This window comes from Amphiura filiformis, chromosome 4 (assembly GCF_039555335.1).
Source record: "Amphiura filiformis chromosome 4, Afil_fr2py, whole genome shotgun sequence".
NCBI lineage: Eukaryota > Metazoa > Echinodermata > Ophiuroidea > Amphilepidida > Amphiuridae > Amphiura > Amphiura filiformis.
This window is the reverse complement of record NC_092631.1, coordinates 56,494,667-56,518,050: the sequence shown is the minus strand read 5'-3', so window position 1 is coordinate 56,518,050 and position 23,384 is coordinate 56,494,667. Positions and strand designations below refer to the sequence as shown.

Genomic DNA, 23,384 nt, shown 5'->3' with positions numbered 1-23,384 from the left:
GAATTAATGGATGGGTTATCTATGGTTAAATATGGATCACTTTTATGCATTTAATCTCGTAATATCGTCATCTGTCAGTACACAGTTCTTTAACCCCCATAGGCATTTATGCATATGGAATGACCTTTGATTGTGTTGGGTACAAAAACTCATACTCCATAACTTGGGGTCAACTTTTCAGCTATGCTTGTTGAATGGAGGTTATTGAACTTTGCCATCACATATCAGCTTATTTTGGTTCATATCACTAGGATCAACAACATGCTCATCTATCAAGGCACAGTTCTTTAACCCCAATACATTTGCACATTCATTGAATGACCATTGAAAATTTGGGTTCAAAAACTCATACTCTGAAATTTGAGGTCAAATTTTGCATGATGATTGTTTAATTGAGGCTATTGAACTATGCCATTGGGATGAGGCCATTGTGGTCCATAGTGTATATAATGATGGTGGAGTATGACTATTAAGTTGGACTACAATATATTTAAAGAATGACATTCTGCCCCAAATGTGATTCATTCCATTTACAATTCGCAATGGCATAATCCTGAACCTATGTCTGAGATATTACAATGTATGCCAGATATGACTAGACCAGATAAAATGACAATCCAATGATGATCAAGTACATATAATAATAGATATAATAAAGAAAAAACCTCATCTCAACCAGTGAGTTAAGGTTGCTACAGTTCTATCAATATCAACAATTTACTTACACTTTCAGAAAATACAAAATATGGCAGAAAATCAAAAATCTAAAGAAATACATTAAGAGGCTATCCATTACTTTCATTATCACAAAGGTACATCATTTCAAGGGATATCTTTTCAAATATCAATAAATGACCTTTTGAGGGAAAATATCAATTTCCACTGAGACACTTCATGGCAATTAATAATGATTTTATGGAAATTAACTAGTATCATTCTCAATTATTTTTTTAATTGATTGTCCAGATGGTGTTTTTTATCTTTCTTATTCTTATTTCAAAAGGCACTTTTGATATGTCTTACATGTATTTGGAAAATATTTTACTGTTAAAATATTATTTTATGAGACATCTTGTTATAAAACTCTTGTCATCATTGGTTATTGTAAGCTTAACATCCTATGAACATTATTCATCTGTTATTTAATTAGTAATTTGTTTAAAACCTGTGAGTTCACCAGAATTGAATTATAACCCCCTAAAAACATTTTGGCCCTTCAGTTTTGTCCATGTTATATCAATTTTCAAATTGAGGACTACAGTAGCCGATGGAATCAAGCCCAAATGTCCTATCTGCAATAGCTGCCACAAGTCATATTTTAAGATGTATACAATATAGAATGCAAATATTGTCAAAAAGCTATATGGCAGCTACTGCAGTGTTGCCTATGTGAAGCTTAGGAAATAGTAGAAAACCCCTGGCAAAATACATATTAAATCAATGTTACAAAAAAATTATCATTTTACAAAGTACAAACTTCCAAGACACATTCTCACCTGAAAAATACCATTCAAGGTTTTACTCTTCCACATTGTCTATCCTTGCTCGCTATTCCCTGAAACATTTCAAAGTAATCCGCATCAAATTGTGGTTAGAACCATTCACTTCAGTGATCTCAAGTCACAATGTCAATTCACAAAAACACCATCATCAACTCAGAAATATGTTGCAAGATATTTCATCCCCCTGCTCTTTTAAACAGTCACTGTAATGCGGTACTAGGCTGCCTGTTCAGTATTTGTTGATGCCGAACACCCTCACTCCGTGGAACATGGGCAATTTGGGAAGTACTGCGATAAGCATGAAAATAGTGTTGACTACAAAATGTTTAGGCTCGTATTTGCTGTAGAAACTAGCTAAAAAGAATCTGTGTGGGGGAAAAGAACAAAATAATAATACAGGATTTATAGTACATGTAGTAAATTTGTGTAAAATTTGTGTTAAGAAATTACATACATTTGATTTTGAGGGATTGTCCCCAGAAAACATTAAGAAAGATCTCACTAGCTTTAACTTGAAAGGCAAACATGTAATATACAGTGTATGTATGTACATTATGCAAATGGACCTGTAGCATACTGCATAAAATGAGATCATGATTTGAAAGTCCAATATGTATTCCTTCCCTGGCAACAATTATGTAGACATTCCACGCAGGCAGATTCACTTTTAAATGCAATTTTATTTTCACTCAGGCCCAGAATCTTATGAGGTAGGTAAGGGACTGCAGATAATTAATACACCCTGTGCATTGCACAGTTTCTTGTTTGTCCACCGCTACTGGGAATTTTAACCTTGCATACATATAGATAAAAATATCAAACTGTCAACTTACATAACAATTGGTACAATTGTGAAGAATTTCCTAGCGGTTGTGAATTGTTCTCCGTCGTCTATCTGCTCCCATTGTGTGGCATACCTTTCCCCTCCTTGGCTATCTGACCAGATTGAACCTTTTTTGTAATGTAGGATGATGTAGGTAAGCTGGCAAAATAAAAAAATATATATATAAAACTTTCATATTCATAACAAACTCTTTGGAAGTACTGTAGCAAGTAACCATGGATATGCTGTTACACCACTTACAAAAAGACTTACCGTACCGGTAATGTTAGATACAACCAAAAGAATGTGTTTGTGAACACCATCAATAGAGTATTTCATAAAAATCACATTAACACCAAATATTTTTTAGGGTTGTACAGGTCTGAATTTAAGGTGGTACTATACCCGCTGATAAATTTTGTGACTAATTTTGCATTTTTCTCAAAAAATAACTACACACTGGTAACAAAAGTCATGTATATATTATAGGGGCAAGGAATCCAATTACTTCACTGAAATTTCAGTAATTCCAGACAAGTGGTTCTTTTGATTCCCTTTCACTTTGCTTAACAAAGCATACTTACTATACTGTGTACCACATTGGTTAGAGTCCATGCCATGGGTGTGTTCAGGAATGGTTGTATGAGAAATAGTAGATGTAGTACATATGCTCCAGCGCAGTATGCCACCCAGAAACCTCGATGATGTAGCCAGGAGTGAAAACTACCTGCACCTGGATCAGACTGTGATAGTCCTTGTGTGTTGGTACTCTCTGCAACCCTCATTCTTCCTGTCGGTAATGGACACATACAGTTCAAATTGTCTTGTCTACAGAATACAGATGATAAAGTGGCTAAAAAAAACCACAATCCAAATGATTTTGTGCCGTCTCTGAAAAAAAAATTACACAACTCAAAATAAATAGGGTAAGCTGCACATTACGCTAAGTTGTAAGGAAGTTCAGAAGAGTGAAATTTAATGAAAGTTAACACCCAGTTGATGAGAAAACTTGCCCAGAGTGCAGAGAAAGGCGTCAAAGTTTTTCAAAAACATACAAATCAGCCATAGCAGAACACACAGCAACAAACTATCACATAACTGGATTGGAGGAGGCCAAAGTCATAGACCAAGAAGCAAACAAAACAACTGGCTCAAAGAGGCCATCTGGATAAGGAGTAGAGGCAACACTACCATGAACAAGGATGAGGGGGTGTACAAACTTGATCGGATCTATGATCAGAGATCAGCCCATACTGTGACTTCATAAAGATCAGTCACAAAGATTGCTGATAACATCTAGAAACACCGTACCACTCACCAAGTCACCAAACCAGAGCAGAGTGAAGAAGATTCCTGATAGGAATCAAAACATTTACTTGTTTTGGATCTGTTTTGAGAACTTTTGCTGATCAATGACTTTTATGAATGATCCTGATGAATCTGTTTAGAACACTACATGTACGATAGTTATTGTAGTATCATGATATGAAACCACAAACTCCGCTGTTGAGAATTAGAAACTTTCACAAAGTTACATCAGATACAGTTAATCATTGATGGTCTCATGGGATGGCCTGGCGTATTGTAGCCAGAGACTCTTTTCAAAATGCCAAACGCTTTAGAATTTTTAGATTTTTCTATTTTTCTTCCAAAATGATAATATGCAATCATTATGAAAGTTCCCAATACATTTTGGACGCGAAAAACACTGGGAATTTGCAAAGAAACAACATCATAAACTTCACCTCTATCACTCGAAATATCTCGCACTATTTGGATTATGACGGCGAGTGCGGCCTCAGATTTAGTCTCCTACGCAGCCAGTTTAGTTACGCTCAACTGGCTTTAAAAGAGGAGACTATGATTTGTGATCGTTCCGACATATTATCATAAATCTAAAAATTATGATAACTAGCGGGAATACCGCTAGATGAGTGCGCCCACATGATCCCACTTTTTTTTACTTGTTATCAGTTATACATAAGCCCCTTTATCCAATCATCCAAAAAGTAAGATGGGATCTTGTTGGCGCACATTTTTATTGCGGGTCAAAGTTCTACTTTTCGTGCTGCACATTGGCAAATATGCATCACTTTGGCACAAAGCTTGACCTTTGACCTCTTTTATATTAGTGCGCCCACATGATCCCAATTAGCTGTTGCTTGTGTTTTATCTACTGGTCGCCAAAGAAGCTAGACGATGACTAATAAAATTGGGATCTTGTTGGCGCATCTTTTTGTGATGCAGTAAAAAGCCCACATTGTGCAGCGATTTAGTGGGAAAAAGAGGTCAAATTGACCTCCAAAATGAGGCTAAGTCCATTTTCAAAAATCAGAAAAATATGAAGATCAAGAGATCCCAAGCTAATTTTTTCAGTTCTTGCAGAGAATTACCTCTTCTTTGATGAAATGCTATTCGGAGAGTCAGGTGACGTTAGCGCGCAATAATACAGGCGTGCAAATATGTGCGAAAATAGGAAATTTTGACCTTTGACCTCTGTTAACTCGGTGCGCCAACAAAATCCCGAAATTTTTTTGCTGAAAAATGAAACTTGCCATGGAGGTCTTTAATTTTAAACTTATTCGGACTTGGGATCTTGATGGCGCAGCCCGTTATGATGCTTTGAAGTTTGCACGAGGGCGCTTTTCATCAAATCATTGGATTTGCTGATTTTGTGCGCCATCAAGATCCCAATTTTTTTTCTTGGTTTTTGTAATGTAACCATTTGGTACTTTAAAAAAATGCAAAATGCAGGTTGGGATGATGATGGCGCACGATGGTATGCACCTCCAAAGTTTACCATTTGCAAGTAAGGCTCAGAGAGGCTGAAATTTCAAGAATTTTTTAAAGCTGAATGAGGGCGCTGTGCACGCTCATATTTTACATGTATATATGAGTTGTTGGTGCTAATATGTACCAACATTATTTTTTAGAGACAATTCTATTTTTTTTTGTATCACAACCCCCCTTATTCATCTTACTATAAATAGGGGAATGTTGTGGGTGTGTGAACGGAAAATCTCCGTCAGTTTCGATCCAAATGTCGCCAAATTCATACGGGAGATCGAGGAATATACAGGAACGTGTTTAAACTTTATTTGGTTGAAAACGGTCAAGAATTGGCCTCAAAATCAGTAAAAAAGTGAGTTTTTTCGGGCAATATATATAGCAGTTGTTTGTTTACGGCCTATGCCAATCAACGCGTCCACATGTCTAGCATAAACCGCGCCGTCAGAAGCGAGTTGGCGTACACGCCACTTGACGCGCAGCACGCATCGGTGCGCATATCCAACTTGAGTACGGGTTTATGGTACGGGACACGGGATAACGGGATTAGGCACACGAAGACTATATAAATATCGTAAGGGTACAGGGAAGGAAGAAAGCAAAAATAATTAAGGAAGAAAGAATAAAACAATGGGAACGGGGTTAAATAAATAAATAACATGAAAACGGAAAATCACAAGCTAAGCAGCAGATAAAAAAATCTAATAAAAGGGAAATGTAAGAAAGGGCAGATTTAAAAAAAACCAGTGGGAACGGGGTTGAATAAATAAATAAATAAGATGGAAACGGAAAATTACAAGCTAAGCAGCAAATCTTTAAAAAAAAAGGGGGGTGGTGGATAAAATAGGCCCGTGTAGAAGAAACTGAAAAGAAAGAAAGAAGCTAAAAATAAGCAAATACAAGGGACAGGTCTAGAAAAATAAAATTTACCTTTTCAATGAGTCTACCTGTTCAGTAATTCCTCCTGTGTGAGCGAACGCTCCCATTTACTCATCTAGCGGGGACCCGCGCAAAGCGCGGGTGTCCCGCTAGTGTACATAATAAGGGAGACTGGCTCTTAAGTTTCAATTACTTTATTTAGCATCATCTCATCAAAAAAATGTATTCCTGACCTTACACAAGCTCTAACCCATCTCCCAAACCTTAATTATAACTGCACAAACCCACCTACAATGTAAGCCCAACTAACCTAACACCTGCCCCAACCTCAAAGGGGAATTAGGGGTGAAATTGATTTCACCTAAAAATCTGTATATATGTATATATTCTTTTCAAATTTTATTTTGTTTTAATGTTTTTTCTGACCTTACACAAACTATAACCATTCTCCCAAACCTTACTAGTATAACTATACAAACTTACCCAAGCCCAACTAACCTAAAACCCTTGCCACAACCCCAAAAGGGAATTAGGGGTAAAATTGATTTCACCTAAAAATCGGACCTACAAATGTATATTTATATATTTTTCAATTTTTATTTTGTTTTAATGTTTTTTTCTGACCTTACACAAACTCTAACCCTATACTTAAACCTTACTATAACAATACAAAAACACCCAAGCCCAACTAACCTAACACCCTAACACCTTACACAAACTATAACCTTTCTCTCACATCTTATTATATACCCAAGCCCAACTAACCTAACACCCTAGCCCCAACCCCAAAGAGGGAATTAGAGGTAAATTGATTTCACTTAAAATCGGACCTAGACATGTTTAGTGTTATTAAATGCATAAAAATGTGTCAATTAAGTTCCCATTACCTTGTTTAGCCTCATCTCATCAAAATGGCTATTTTTATGGCTAATTAGAGTAAGGAGAAACATTTCACATAATTTTGGAAATTTCAAAAAAAATCTAAAATTCTGAAAATACAAAGAAAATACATTCAAGTGCACAAGTTGTTTTCTTCTGGGTAAGAATTGTTTTCTTTCATGCAACAGCTTTTTCTTTGCAGGTTAGAAATTTGATGAATAGGCCCATGCATGAATTTTGTATATGGTGGCCTATTTATCAAATTTCTAACCTGCAAGAAAAAAAATTCTTACCCAGAAGAAAAGAGCTGGTGCACTCAAATGTATTTTTTTTTGTATTTTCAGAATTTTAGAAATTTTTTTGAAATTTCAAAAATTCTTTTAAAGGTTTCTCTTTTATTATTTAGCAATAAAAATAGCAATTCGATGAATTGAGACAAAATAAAATAATTAAAACATTATTAACACATTCATGCATTTAAAACGTCAAAAATTAAATATAGGTCCGATTTTCAAGGTGAAATCAATTTCTCCCAGGGGGTAAGGGCAAGGGTTTTGGGTTAGGTTAAAGGTTAGTTGGGCTTGAGTGGGTTTGTATAGTTATACATGTCGTAAGGTTTGGGTGGGTTAGAGGGTTATAAGGTTAGGAAAAACATTTAAACAAAATAAAATTTGAAAAAATATATAAAGGTCCGATTTTTAGGTGAAATCAATTTCACTTGTAATTCCCTTTTGGGGATTGGGGCAAGGATGTTAGGTTAGTTGGGCTTGGGTGGGTTTGTATAGTTATAGTAAGGTTTGGTAGAAGTGGTAGTCGAAAGGTTGGGGTGGGTTAGAGGCTTATAAGGTTAGGAAAAACATTTTTTTTAAATTATTACATTTCCTTTTTTCCTTTCTTTTCAGTTTCTTCTACATAGGGCTATTTTGATCCCATTAAAACAATTTTTTGCTGCTTAGCTTGTGATTTTCCGTTTCCATGTTATTTATTTATTTAACCCCGTTCCCATTATTTTCTAAATTTGTTATTTCTTACTTTTCCCTTTTAGCTTCTTTTTTATTTGCTGCTTGTGATTTCCCGTTTCCATGTTTTTTATTTATTTAACCCCGTTCCCATTATTTTCTAAATTTGTTATTTCTTACTTTTCCCTTTTAGCTTCTTTTTTATTTGCTGCTTGTGATTTCCCGTTTCCATGTTTTTTATTTATTTAACCCTGTTCCCATTATTTTCTAAATTTGTTATTTCTTACTTTTCCCTTTTAGCTTCTTTTTTTATTTGCTGCTTGTGATTTCCCGTTTCCATGTTTTTTATTTAATTCTGTTCTCATTATTTTAGCTTCTTTTTTTTCTTACATTTCCTGATTAGTTTCTTTCCTTCTTTGTTTAGTTCCCGTTGGCCTATTACTCGTACCACTTTTGTCATTTTAATTTCATTTGTGTTAATAGTACCGCTTAATGTTGTTTATACAACACGCATTTTTTCCCGTATTTATTACGTCCTCTCATAGCGTGTCTACGGACGTGTTCATCCGTTTATCATAATCCTGTGACCCGCCCATGTACCTTTTTGTCCTTTATTTTCTATTTATTTTTCCTTCTTTCTATATTATCATGTCCACTGGTCTCTGGCTCGCAAGTCGCGTGGCTCTGCGCCGAGCATTGGCGTAGTCGCATTACGCATACTTGTGGCGCTTGAACGCTGCCTGCCAGCTGCAGTTTTTCATAACAAAAAACCTGTTTTTACCCATATTTTCACTGTTTTTGCAGCCAATTCTTGACCGATTTCAACCAAATAAAGTCCAGTCCATTTCCTGTATATTCCTTGATCTCCCGTATGAATTTGGCAACATTTGGATCGAAACTGACGGAGCCTTTTACATAAACCACATACATACATACACACACACATACAACATTAGCCTATTTATAGTAAGATATGTCGGACCAACAGAAAATCAATCCGTTTTACTGCAGTGTAAGCATTACAAATGTGCCAAAAAATTGGTCTTGAAAAAAATAAAGGTATATTCTGAAAAAAGATTATTAAGGCTTTAATGCAAAAATGCATCAAGTTTTTTGAGAAATTTGCCATCTAAAATGCAGAATTGTGTCACGCAGTAAAAAGATGTCAAACACGCTTGAAAATGCATGATTCCCTAACTTAAATTACCGTCAAAACGTGCGTACATATGTGCTCAAACTACGTGAAAGCTTTGGAGTTGATAACCGGTTTTTCATTGCATCAACTTCAAGCTCTTTCACATCAAAAATAGCTTAATTTTAATAAAAACGTGAATTCTGGAACAAAACAAAGCTTGTTTGACAGAATAATTTTGTATGTTTGTACAGTTGAAAACAAGTTTAACCTTGTTGAGAAAGTTTAATTTGGTAGATAAGCAGTCTTTTTTCTAATGTACATGTAGATCGGGTGGTCTAAAAGTCAGGATCCATGTATGCACTGCCAATGCCATACAATAGGTATGCAGGGTTCGAATTCGTTTAAGGGGGTACTACACTCCTGCCCAATTTTGTGCCTATTTTTGCATTTTTCTCAAAAATTATAACGCATTGGTGACAAGTAAGATATAGGGCAAGGACTACAACTACTGCACTGGAAATTTTATTTCAACACAGACAACAGTTGTGGAGTTACAGTCAAAAATGAGGAAAACCAATATTTGATCAATAAATCAATAACTATTTGCCTTGAGGTGCTGAATTTTCAGTGCAGTAGCTGTAGTCCTTGCCCCTATAATATACATATCTTACTTGTCACCAATGCGCTATAATTTTTGGAGAAAAATGCAAAAATAGGCACAAAATTGGCCAGGGGTGTTGTACCCCCTTAAAAAATTTGCGTAGCAGTTTTTGGCTAATTCATCAAATTCAGGATACTTCCATATACTAAAGCACTATAAAAAGTGCTATACAAATGCAAAATTGGGTAGCAGTTACTTCAAAATAAGGAGCAAACTGCTATGCGATACAGCCAAATTCGAACCCTGTAGGTATGCCAGGCAAACCTTAGTTAACACATTTGCTAGTCAGCGAAATTCGCCTAGACCGGGGACCAAACACAAATTCACAATACATATTTACATAGAAATTTCAATTTTTTTCAAGAACAGGTCGGTCAAGGAAACCTACATAAATATGTTTTCTATACTTCACTTGACCCAAATATATGATTTTTTATGGTGATGAGACACTCACACATGGAATTTTGATAGCAGTTCCATTAAAAAAAGCTGCTATCATCATGAGAGGTCAAAGGTCGCCGCGCTGGTAGGACGCGAAATAAAAGAGCTCCGCGAAAAGAGACAATTTATTTTATAAAATCCGTGATTATCTCATCCATCCTGAACTCTTTCTCATCAAATATCAGACATTATAAGTATCTACTGTTTTGTGAATAATCGTGGGGGAATTCTGTGGATTTCCGAAGAAGATATCACCATTTTTTGGACTTGTGTATTTGTTGTGTATAAAACGACTAAACGTTACGTTGTTGAAGCTAAATGCAGCGGAGACCAACATATTTTATTACAGGAGCAGTTAACGGAGCAGACCTAAGTTTTTGATATTGTGTGGACTAACCAAGCTTTTAATCATTGTCGCTCATTATAGTCGAGTATTTGTATAAAGGAGAAATCCAAATTTTAAAATTTTCGCGGGAATCGACGCCATCTTGGAAACCAGAGCTGACATCCAACCGTAAATGAAGAGGAGGAACGCAAGTATTATCAGTATCCTATAGTATTTATGCAGCTTTCATAGACTAGTTTACGTGCCATATACGGTAGTATTTTTGTGAAGCAGTAGTGAATGTTATCAAAGCGTTGTAGTAGTTGTAATGTAAAATCATCACACGTTTGCAGAACCAAGCCAAGCCAAGTAGCAGCTATAGCAGAGGTCTGTTGTTGGACAAAGTTGTTCCAGTACATGAGTATTTAAATTAAATGTTTGTGGCCGTACCCGTGGAAAGTACAGTGGAAAGTAAAATTTTTGTGATAGTAAAGTATATTTTTGTGATATACCAAGAAACTTATTGTAGCCGAGTATCCAGCAGTGGCTTCGTTTGCAGTTTACACCGAGACAGACAACATTCAGAAGAAGAATTTATTTGGCCAGTGTCAGTACAATTGTTTTAAAAAAAAAGTTATATGGTTTGCTGTTGAGTGAAGTGACAATTCCGTATAAATTGTGCAATATATTTTTGTGAAGTACTTATCGTAGCAGGGTATCCAGCAGTGGCTACAGCATCCAAGACAAGCAGCAGAGGAGGAGGTGAATATAAATGGTCAGTGTCAGTAAAGAATTTATGTTTTCGCTGTTGAGTGATCTACATGTAGTCCAATATATTTGTGTGATTTGCCAAAAAACTTATCATAGCAGTGTATTCATCAGTGGCTTCGTTTGCAGTACCCAAGCTAAGCAGCAGAGGAGGAGAAATTTAGTCAGTGTCAGAAGTTAAATATTTTGCTGTTGAGTGAAGTGGCATTTTTGTGATAGTGCATCGTATTTTTGTGTGAAATACCTGTACCAAAGAAAATAAATGTACATTGAAGCAGAGCATCCAGCGGTGACTACGTATAAAAGCAGCAGACAAGACAAACAGTAGTAGGCAGCAGTGAGTATGAAAAGACTTGTATTTTGTGTAGTGCAATATATTTTACGGGAGCAAAAGAAATAATTGTAGCAGTGGCAACGAACAGCGGCAGCGAGCAGTGGCAACGTAAGCAACATCCAAGATAAGCAGCAGATAAGAAGTTATTTTATTATATGAAGATGCTAAATGTTTGATGTTGAGTGTAGTGGAAATTATCGAGACAGTGCAATATTTAGTGGAATGACCCTTTCATAATCATCGTAGAACAATATATTCTTGTGTAGTACCAACTGACATAGTAACTGTTTGCAGTGACATCCAGTGATAAGATATGTTATGAAGCTTTCTTGATTACTGTGAAGTGAAGTGTCATTTATATGATAGTGCAATTAATATTGAAGCGTGGTTCCAAGTAGACGGAACGTTTCCTGCATCGTTTTATTAACTTTTAAATGATTTTCGTTTAGTGGATGTATCCTGTTTTTAAAAGCGTCGTGCCAGGAGATATTTAATCGCAGTGCATCATCCTTTTAACATTGCTGTTTTTGGTGTTAATTTCGTGAACTTTGTGAACTAGTGAAATAAATTGTGTTGCAGTGTTTTGAACTTTTTTGGTGTGCATTATAAGCGGGAGTAGGAGCATCACAACGCTCAATCTTTTTCATCGCATCCTTTTTCAACAATGGTAATCCCCATCAACCAGGAAAACCAGCTTGCAAGGGAGTGTAATGTGTGTGGCAGACAGGGAAGTCATAACCGTAGAATAGATGGACTACATGTGGTGAGTGCAGCCAAGATTACCATGCCAGCTGCTGTGGTGTATCAACAGGTGATTTCAACCAAATCAGAAATGGAAAACAGTGGTCTTGCCCAGAGTGTACATCTCCCTGTACCATGTGTGTTGACAACGCAAAATTTGGTGAGGAGGGCCTGGAGTGTGATGCATGCGGGGCATGGACACACTGTGCCTGTGCTGGAATGGATAATGATACTTATGATGCCCTCACTAATAAATCTTTCAACTGGTTGTGTCCGCACTGTGAGATAACTTGCTTCACCAACTCGTATTTTTCTTCAACTGAAGGAGAGACTACTGACAATGATGACGACACTGAAGACAATGACAAGGACAACAAGAGTGGGGACAACGACAGAGACAAAACTGACAGGACCAATAATAAAAGGAAGCCCGCAAGCAAGAAGAGCTTGCAGAGAGAGATGTTGTTTACTACTCTGAACATAAATTTCCAGAGCATCATGAACAAGCGTGCGGAATGGGAGGCTATGATTCATGAACTAAAACCGGACTTCATCCATGGGACAGAGACATGGCTAGACTCTTCAATAGAAAATGCTGAATTTCTACCAGATGGATACGCTTTGCACAGGAGAGATAGATCTAGTGGGACGGATAGACATGGTGGTGTCTTTTTTGCATACAGGAAGGACCTACCAGTCAACCGTAGGCAAGAGCTGGAAACAAACAGTGAGATGCTTTGGTGTCAACTTGATATACAGGGGAGAAGACCAGATACTGTTTGGAACATTGTATAAGCCCAAGCATGATGATATAGAAACGGTCGAAGACCTAGCGGTGATGTTAGAAAACATCAGGGTTAGCGCTGGGTCAAAATTTACGGGGTCCCCTTCAACCCCCATTTCCAAAAATTTCAGGGTCCGGGGTAATTTTTTGGGGTCCCAAATTTTGTTAAGCATTTTTTTTTTTTTTGTGATATATGTACACATTAAGAGTACATTAAGAGTAGGCCCTACTGAAGACGTACATTAAAGTGTTAGAGAAACAAGGAGATATTTTGTGACTGATCATGTTTTAAAAATTTTTGCGACAATAATTACCACATGGCCACCCATGCATGGAAAACTGTAACATTTGTTAAGTTTATTACTGGGTAATTTTGTCATTTGGAAGGAAATTTACTAGATGATGTGAAACAGTCAAACTTACTATCTGCGCCGGTAGAGGCAACGAAATGCAATTGCAGTGTTGCAACTTGCAGGCCGAATGTGGTTCAAAATTCGGCACCCTAACTTCTTAAGCTGATTATCATGTGCGCTTTCTAATGCAAATTTTCCTTCAGTAATCAAGAGAAGTTCTACATTTTTAAGTAGAGGAAACTCACAAATTTACCAGCTGAAGCATTAAAATAATGTGAGGAATCTATGAAATCCTGAAAATCTTGTATAATTTTGAAAGATTGTCACGCAAGGCAGTACACACGATATTTTCATCTCACCACTGAACTATACACCCATATAAACATTGCTACTTCTATGACGTCATAGTTGTCTGGCTGCTCTGGCATTAAGTTTGGAGTATGAGATCCATGAACACACATAATTTGCATACTATAATTTGCATATAACGGAGAATACTGTATTTAATTTGATGATCAATTGGCGAATTTCAGGGATCTTTCTTGCATTCTGAAGACTGACATTGAAATTTATTGCGTCCAGTCGGACACAGAAGGTTTAATAATTTCAAAATTAATGCGTCCGGCGCTCAAAAAAAGCGTCATGGACGCGAAGACGTGATCTGGCGCGAACCCTGGAAAACATCAACAACCACTCCAAACTCAAGGACGTAGTCATCCAGGGTGACTTAAATCAACCAAACATAGACTGGGTAAACAAGAAAGTGATAGTAAACCATCCGGCATCCAAAATAACGGCAGAGAGGCTGCTTCAGACTGTACAAGAGCATGGCTTAGAACAGGTGGTTGACAAACCAACCAGACTCAACAGCATACTTGATTTGGTTCTCACCAACAACTCTTCCTTCATCAAGAATGTGGAAGTCATACCAGGCTTAAGTGATCATGAGGCTGTGCTATCGGTGCTAAATGGATTTGCTCAAGTAAAGAAGAAACCTCCTCACAAGATCTACCTGAAGCACAAGGCTGATGTGGAGAAGATAAAGTAAGACATGAAGATCTTTGGTGACTCCTTCAGAAATGAAGCCAACCTCACTGTCCAAGAAAAATGGGACATGTTTGATAGTAAGATCAAGCAAGTGATGGAGGAGAACGTTCCAACCAAAATGTCATCCAACAGAAGAAATCTTCCTTGGTTTACTAGAACTCACAGAAGAATGAGCAGGAAGAAGGGTAGAATGTACAGTAAAGCCAAAAGAACTGGCGATCAGAAAGACTGGGAAGAATACAAAGGTTGGGATTCCGAAAGGTGGTTTAAACCTAGGTTCAGCTAAACCCAGGTTTAAACCTAGGTTTAAACCTAAGTTGCGTTTCCCGTAGCTGGTTTAAGTTAAACCTGGGTCTAAAGCTGAGTACTAAAAGTCGCATAAAAGCGGGTTTAACTTAAACTTGGCAGGGGGTAGGTTTAAGTCCAGGTTTAAGTGCATTTATCTGCATGCAACCACGGAAGCCTGCTTGTTACGGAAGCGAACCACTGCACTTCGTGGCATTTGCAACTGGAAAATTGTGCCACAGAACCAATTTTTGGAAGTCATAATAAAAGGATTATGTTCCATAATGAATAGAGAAGAATTGTGACCAGAGTTTGAAAGCGGAGGTGATCGGCCAAGCTTGTACACAGCTGTAATCATGGACATGGCAGTAGCAGTGCAATACACGGCAGTACGTGGCAGTGCAATGTACACGGCAGTGACAGTCATATCGACACCCGGTACTCACGGCACAGTACAGTGTAATAGCATAGGGACGCGTCATGACAGTGAAGGTAAGAAACGTCGGCTTATTCGTGACATATTAATACTGTTTTATACCACTTAAAAGCCCCTATATAATTATGATAATCTTCACTCATTATTCGTGACGATTTTAGGCTGTGGTATTGTTTTTAGTCAAGCTTTAATATAGGAATCGATTAGGCTAGGCTTAACAATTACATATAGGCCTAAATACCCTAGCCGAGGCTTTGTGGATTTTTATCAGCAAACGAAGCTCGGGCAAATCTTTTTCAATGTTCCCTTATCGAAGTCTGGGCTTTTTTCCATTGAGTTCCAACTTGAAATGAAGATATGAGGACTCAAGAGTTGGCGGTGTCATGATGTTAGAAGCCGGTGTAGAAGTAAAACGTTTAAGCCTACCCCATCAGGCGGCCTTGATCATGATGGTCCTAGCTGGCTAGCCTAGGGCTTGGGCTATCATAGGCTGTATAGCCTATGCAAAAACTGCATAATTTACAGTACCGGTACCTACTAGATAGATATTTTCCGTAGGCCTATGTTCTTCAAGATGTAGGGATTTTGTTCATATGTAAATATAAATAGGCCAGGCTTCAAGTTCAACAATAAGCCTGGTAATGGAACATCCTAGACCCTGGCCTAGCCTTATACCTGCAGGTAATATGGGACCATTAAGGACGTTTAGCTTATTTGCATAAAAACTAAAGAAGATATGCCCACAAGAGATTGTTATGATGAACAACCTGTCCTTTAAGATTAATAAAACAGGCAATGTTACCTTGTTTTTATGTTTGTTTGGGCGCTATGACGTCAAAATGCGTCTTCGTCAAGTGTCCCATATTACCTGCATGTGCAGGTAATATGGGACACTGTGTTATCTCTATGGTGAAAATCAAAAAGTTCAGAAAATCACTCTTTTGTTCTAAAAACATTTTTGTTACATGATTTTGAATGTTAAATGCAAATTTCTACAAGAAAATTCAATTTTCTAAATAGTTTTGCTTTTCGCATTGACAATGCACACAATTTCCTATGTGTCCCATATTACCTGCACCCATTCAGTTGAAAATCAGAGAAAATAATCATTTATAAAAGGAAAGTGCCACTTGTCAGTGGAATTTTACCTGCTGATAAGCTTAACCCATCACCTAAAGATCATAAAAAATGACAAATGCCCCCAGTACCAGAGTTTTTGGATACACAATCATAAAATGTGGCGTCATTGATTTTATATCAGGCCAAAAAAACGACGTAAATTTTTGTTCAATTTCACTCTTTTTGGCATTGATTTCCAAGAGTTTGATACACAGACTCCAAAACTGCATTTCTAGAAGCACAATTGATGTCTCTAAACACTTAACAAATCAACTTAAAGTGTTTACCTTCTCTAAGCTACTTTTTGTTAAAATGAAAACAGGTGTCCCATATTACCTGCTGTCCCATATTACCTGCACCTACCCTACCAGTATGTACCATTTTATAGGGCATATGTGTTGACAGGCCCTATGATTACAGGATGGCTAGGCTTGGACTCGGGCTGTTCCAGGCTTATTATTGAACTTGAAGCTCCGCCTAATTGATTATTTTAATATGAAATCTACGTTTGTAATTTTGTCTGACTCGTGCTAGGGTATTTATCAGGGTACGGTATTGTGAAAGTTTGGTCAAACAGGCATATTATCAGGTATATCATGCCTATAAAATAGACTGCTCATCATCATTCCTGTGACTGATTAATTTTATAGAATTCTCAGTGCTCACTGAAGTATGATTTTGAGATACCATCATAATCATGTAGGCCTAAATAGTACTAAGTAAATTTTTATACATTATTGAATTGCAAATTTTTGTATGAAACTGCGACTGATTAACTGTGACAAATAAAATGTTATGCTTTGTTTTTTTCCGTTTACAGGTCAAACTGATGTCATATCAAGAGGAATGTTGTCTAATCTGAGTGATAGGCCTACGGATGATTCCCATGCACCATAACTTGAGGTGATTTTGGTAAGAATAAAGCACTGATTTTTTTGGATTAAAAAAACATTACTAAGTTGTACAAATGAAACATATCTCAATCGTAATCATTCATTTGTTCACTATTGTACTAATTTCTTGAAACAAAAAGAAAAGCGAGAAACATGCACAAAAATCAAAGACTGAAACAGTCTTAGCATTCAAAATCACGAGTAGGCCTAGGCCATATATGCCGCAATTTTGCTCTAATTTTCACTTTTTTGTGTTACTTAAATGAAATGATTGGTTATAAAAGACTTCGTACAAATCTTTAGACTTGATTGTCACAAATACTTAGTTTCAAATTTGAGAGTGTGCAGGTGTGGGGGTGTGTGTGTGTGGGGGGGGTGAGGCTGTCAATCATGTCACCCACCTTTAAAGACAAGATTTTTATATAGGTCTAATTTATATTTTAAATATAAGTGTCTATTTTTTTCTTTCTTTCATTACAGAACTTCAACAATCTACATGATGAAGTAACCGTGATCCCCGGCTGAGATCCATGCTGGCCGTCAAAGTTTGGACTACAGGATCGATGAGCAGTACAATCACAAGTGTTTTAACAGGAAACTTTTTACCTTGCTGAATGTCATAGGCCTAATAGTGTAACACACACATGATATATAACATATGACACTTTTGGTATCCATATTTATTACTCCGGAATTCTAGTTTCAACACTATTCAATGAAAATGAAGACAAAGATAGGTAGGGGCCCTAATTAAGTTTTGTAAGTTGCCGTTTCACACACTAACAGTAATTAAGTCTTAGAACGGAATTAATAATTTTGTCCTTAGGTAAGGGTCTACTAATATATCTTCATTACTTTTCCTATATGAAACAAGCATGGGCATCAATCCTGGAGGGGGACATATAATAACATATAATAATAATAATATAAAATGTCTGAGTAGGCCTATGTTCCCCCTCACATTTTGGTAACTTAATCAAAAAGTCACAAATAAATGTTTGGGTGGTGTTTTTTTGGGTTTTTTTATTAGGCCCCCTAATTAACACAAGCACAAAAATAGTACCGGGGTAGTAGCCGTTTTGAAATATGCACTAATATAACCAAAAATAATGTAGTCCACCAAATGACGTCAAAATTTGGACTTCATTTTGCTCTTTTTCAATTTCTGAAGGGGCACATCCCTCTCATACGTGCGGCGCCGCATACCTTTTCCATCCGTGCCCCCTCCTCCATTTTCAGAACGTCCACGCCCATGACATGACATGACATTATGCCTAACATAATCTTAATACATAAATAAACAACAAACGTCTAGGCTACTGTACATGAAACGAATTCAATAATTTCTAGTTTTATTTTATAATGTATCAAGGTGGTTAAAAAATGGAAATTACTTCCTCACTATTTGAAGTGATGGATTATGTATCATGTATAAGATAACATTAATAATAAAATAAAATATGCTATACAGTTTGCACTTTTTATTATTACAGGTCAGTGTTTTGTTTTAATATTCGTAATTATAGCTATTTTCGCCTGCTGTCCGTAAAAAGAAAACCGTGATGCCCCCACGATCGTTGTAACCAACGGAATCAACGGAGGGTATTCCGTATTAAAACGGCGGAAATTTCCAAACGGCGTGCCACTTTGAATGCCCCTCACAGCTTGCCAAAAATTGCTTGCCCCTTTCAGCCTGCTAAAATTGCTTGTCTCGCTCCCCCCTCCCACCCCTTGGCCTTTTTCCCCCATACCATGTCAAATTTGTGGGAACCCAATTTGCAACTTTTTCATAGGCCTACTCTTTGCCGGATAAGCCTTTTTTAAAGCGATTTATTAAAATGTGCCCCGTAAATGTGTGCAAAAATAGCTGGGTAAAAGCTTGTTCTTCTTTTGGCTTGCCAAAACAGCCCCCCCCCCCCCTCATTTTACCCTCCCCCAGGCTTCTTAATTATTGCACCGGTAGGCCTACTATACGTGCAAAATCAAGAAATGATATTTAGAAAACAAATACCATTTCAGCTTAACCTTAATCACTGTTAGGCCTATATGCCTAAATACAATGATACAACGTGAGTGTTGTTAAAAAAAACCTGGAGAAATTCGCTAGTAAATTAAGACTGAGCTTTCGTGGATTCTAGATCTCCGTATTTGGTTTGAAAAAATATCATTTTCATCAATAAACTCAGAAACATAACATAAAAAGATAACAACTCTAGGCCCTACTACCCGCTGTTTATTCACAATTTCCTACGCAAATGCCTATTATAGCCTTCCAAATAACATTGGAACATCATACCCATGCACAAAGTTCCGTGTATATGCATAATAGAATACACCACAGTTAGTACTATATGCTCACGAAACCAGGTCTAAGTTTAAACCTAGGTTTAAACCCAGGTCTAACTAGTCCGAGCTTTGAATCGTAAAATAACTTAAACCTAGGTTTAGGCTTAAGCCGGGACTAGTTAGACCTAGGTTTAAGTTAACACCGGTTTAAGTTAAACCACCTTTCGGAATCCCAGCCAAAGAGTTCTGTAGAACCGTCAAAAGAGAGTTGAACCACGCCAAAAGAGAGTACGTTATGGGTAAGCTAACACTTTCTATGGAGGAAAATCCAAAGGCCTTTTGGTCTTTCATAAAGAAGATCCGCCAGGAAGATACAGGAGTTGCTGATCTGAAAGTCAACAATAAAATAATCAGTGATGATCTTGGGAAGGCTGAAGCCCTTAGTAACCAGTTTGCAGGAGTATTCACCAAAGAAGACACAAGCCGAATACCATCACTGGGAAGAAGTAGCATCCCTGACATTCCAGATCTCCGGATTGGTGAAGAAGGCGTGCTGAAGCAGATTAACAACCTGAAACCAAACAAGGCCCCTGGTCCAGATGGTATACCACCGTGGATTCTCAAAATGTGTACTGAAGAGATAACCCTGTTCTCACAGACATCTTTCAACAGTCGGTTGAGGAAGGAACTCTACCCAATCAATGGAGAGAGGCAAATATTTGTGCCATTTTCAAGAAAGGGGCTAGAGACAACCCTGGTAACTACAGAGGCGTATCTCTCACAAGTGTAGTGAGTAAAATTCTGGAGCACATAATACACTCACATGTTATGAAACACCTGGAGAAACACAATATTTTGGTGGACAACCAACATGGTTTCAGAGCCAAGCACTCCACTGTCACTCAACTAGTGTTAACCACTCATGACCTTACAAAAAGTATGGAGAATGATGAGACAGTTCATATGGCCATCTTAGACTTTGCCAAAGCATTTGACAAGGTCCCGCATGAGAGACTCCTTGGCAAACTTGATCACCATGGTATCAGAGGATCCCTGCTGAAATGGATTAGACACTTCTTGACGGAAAGATCTCAGAAGGTGGTATGCAACGGCATGGTATCGGCACCAAGGGAGGTGCTTTCTAGTGTACCTCAGGGTACAGTACTAGGCCCCCTATTGTTCCTGTTATTCATAAATGACTTGCCAAACAACATCAGGGAGTACTGCTAGATTATTTGCAGATGACTGCGTCATATATACATCTGGGAAGACCAGTAGAGAGATGGACATACTGCAGAAAGATTTACACCAGTTGGAAAAGTGGCAAGAGGAATGGGAGATGTCATTCAACCCAGCCAAGTGTTCAGTCATGAAGCTATCAACTAATAAAGAAGCGCCCGACAGAAATTACAACTTCTGTGGACAACCGCTGCAAGAGGTAGACTCTCATCCATACCTTGGTGTCGAAATTGATAGCAAGATGAGCTGGAAGGCTCAATACCAGAAGTTGACATCCAAAGCCAACAAAGTTCTAGGTTTCCTCAAGCGTAACTTGTGGTTTTGCCCGAGAGAAATGAAAGAGACAGCTTATAAAACGCTGGTACGTCCAATCCTGGAATACGCTGGTTGCTCTTGGGACCCGTACAAGAAGAAGGACATCATAGCCATCGAGGCGGTGCAGAGAAAGGCAGCAAGATTCTGTATGAATGACTACAAGCAACTCAGCAGTGTCACAGAAATGACCAGAATGCTGGGATGGGAAGCGTTACAAGACAGAAGAAGAGACGCCAGACTCCAGCTCATGTATAGGATCATGAATGGGGAAGTTGGAATCAGAGCGGAAGACTATGTTCAACAGGTTGGAACAGCGGGATTGAAAACAAGAGGAAACAGCAGGAAACTCAAAAGGGAGCTGATCAGGAAGGATGTACACAAATTCAGCTACTTCCACAGAACGACGACCGACTGGAATGACCTCGACGAGACGACAGTGACAGCGACAAGCAGGGAAATGTTCAAATATAATCTTCATTAATTAGCTCTTTTCGCGACGCGACGCCATTAAATGCGCATAGTTATAGACCTTTGACCGCGAAGTTGGAGAAGTACAGCATGTCTGGCAATGCCGACTCAACCAGAACCAGAACCAGAACCAGACTAAGGTCTAGAAACACCCCGTAATGCTGTTTTGGGGAATTTTGCTAGCAGAATCTTTTTGATGAAAGTCGATCTGACTTTGAAAAGATGTAACTTTATTTGCCACGGAAAGTGCTATGACAAAAAGGTTTTCAGTTTTGGCTTTCTTACTCAAGGGCTTTAATTTGATATATAGAATGATGCAGTTTGATGGCAAATTTAAATTCACCTGGCATACCTCATGACCTACAAACAATGCATGATGTTGTATTAATCATTGACATGTCATTTTGTACATTGCATGCATGTGTAATGCCGATTGCAAAGCTTGGAATGCGTGGCGCGTATATTCATATCACGTTTGTAGAATATCACACATACACTTTCCTGCTGTTTTTGACTCAATTTAATGCAATTGACATTGCTCAAATTACTTACCGCAATACGTTAAACAAAGATAAATATCTTTTGCCAAAATGTTGGCCAACAAACAAAACACGTCGATGACAAATTGACGTCTTCGTCCTTCGCCTTCTTTTTGTTTTCCTGGATGTACTTGACGTTAAAAAGCTCATTTTTACGCCTATGTTCTGCATTGGAGCTAAAAAATGAAAGAAACCAGCAGAATTGTGTCGCCTACTTTGATAAAACGATACATTTCATTAGCTGTATGTGAAACAGAATTTATTAAAATATATCATATTTTAAACAATATATCCAACTAAACCAGATTCTAAAGTTTAATTTGATTGAAATTTATTATTTTATAGTTACAAATATTTAAAACTATTAGACTGTGAATGCAAAGAACAACAAGCAATAGTTAATCCAACAACAAATCAACCAATTACAGGAGGTTTAACATATTCTTTAAAACCTTCAATTTCCTCGTATCAAAAAGTTCCTTGACCTCTGTATGACCTTATTTATTTAGTGTGATCCCGGGAAAAATGAACATTTTGATGAGCTGTGAAAAATGATGATTTGTATGAATGTTATCCGTTTCAGCACGGATGTCGGCAGCTGATTGTGTGCTTCATCTTCTCTGGTTGGACGTTCAATGAATGAATTTCTTCAGTTCAGCTCCTGGTCCAGTTGATTTGATTTTGATGATTAAAATTTTACTCAGTAAGCTTAAAAAGTTTTTAAGGGGGTACTACACCCCTTGATAAATTTGTGTCTATTTTTGCATTTTTCTCAAAAACTAATAGCACAGTGGTAACAAAAGTTATGTATATTATAGGGTCAAGGAATCCAATTACTACACTGGAATTTCAGTAACCCAAGACAAGCGGTTTGTTATTTATGATATTGATAAGAAATAAATAAGGTACCGTTAGGATGTACCTCATTTACTATCATATATACTGAACCGCTTCACCGCTTGTCTTGGGTCACTGAAATTTCAGTGTAGTAATTGGATTCCTTGCCCCAATCTATATAATAATACGCATCGTCTGTCTATCTGTCTATCCGTCTATCTGTCTATCTGTGTGTCTGTCCGCCTATTTTCTCGGAGACTAGGGGTCGCACGTTCCTCAAACTTGGTGGGTGGGTGCATGTTGACCCCATACAGATCAAGTTTGTATTGGTTAGTGGGTCAAGGTCACCCGAGGTCATCCAGGGGTCAAATTAGTAAAAACTATTTTTCTCAGAGACTGGGGGTCCCACGTTCCTCAAACTTGACGGGTGGGTGCGTCTTGACCCGGGACAGAACAAGTTCGTATTGGTTAGTGGGTCAAGGTCACCAGAGGTCATCTAGGGGTCAAATTAGTAAAAACTGTCATATGGGCATGCAACTTGGTGGGTAG

The 23,384-nt window shown here is 37.6% G+C and overlaps 1 protein-coding gene across 1 annotated transcript; it reads right to left on the bottom strand.

The window, feature by feature from the left end:
- Positions 1 to 1,611: 1,611 nt before the first annotated feature.
- LOC140151097 (ORM1-like protein 1) lies at positions 1,612 to 22,168 on the bottom strand. Its single transcript, XM_072173312.1, has 4 exons — positions 22,012 to 22,168; positions 2,910 to 3,216; positions 2,336 to 2,484; positions 1,612 to 1,867 (listed from the first exon to the last, which is right to left on the bottom strand). The coding sequence occupies exons 1-4, from the start codon at positions 22,146 to 22,148 to the stop codon at positions 1,732 to 1,734; spliced, it is 729 nt and encodes a 242-aa protein (XP_072029413.1). The 5' UTR covers positions 22,149 to 22,168; the 3' UTR covers positions 1,612 to 1,731.
- Between the last annotated feature and the right edge of the window lie 1,216 nt (positions 22,169 to 23,384).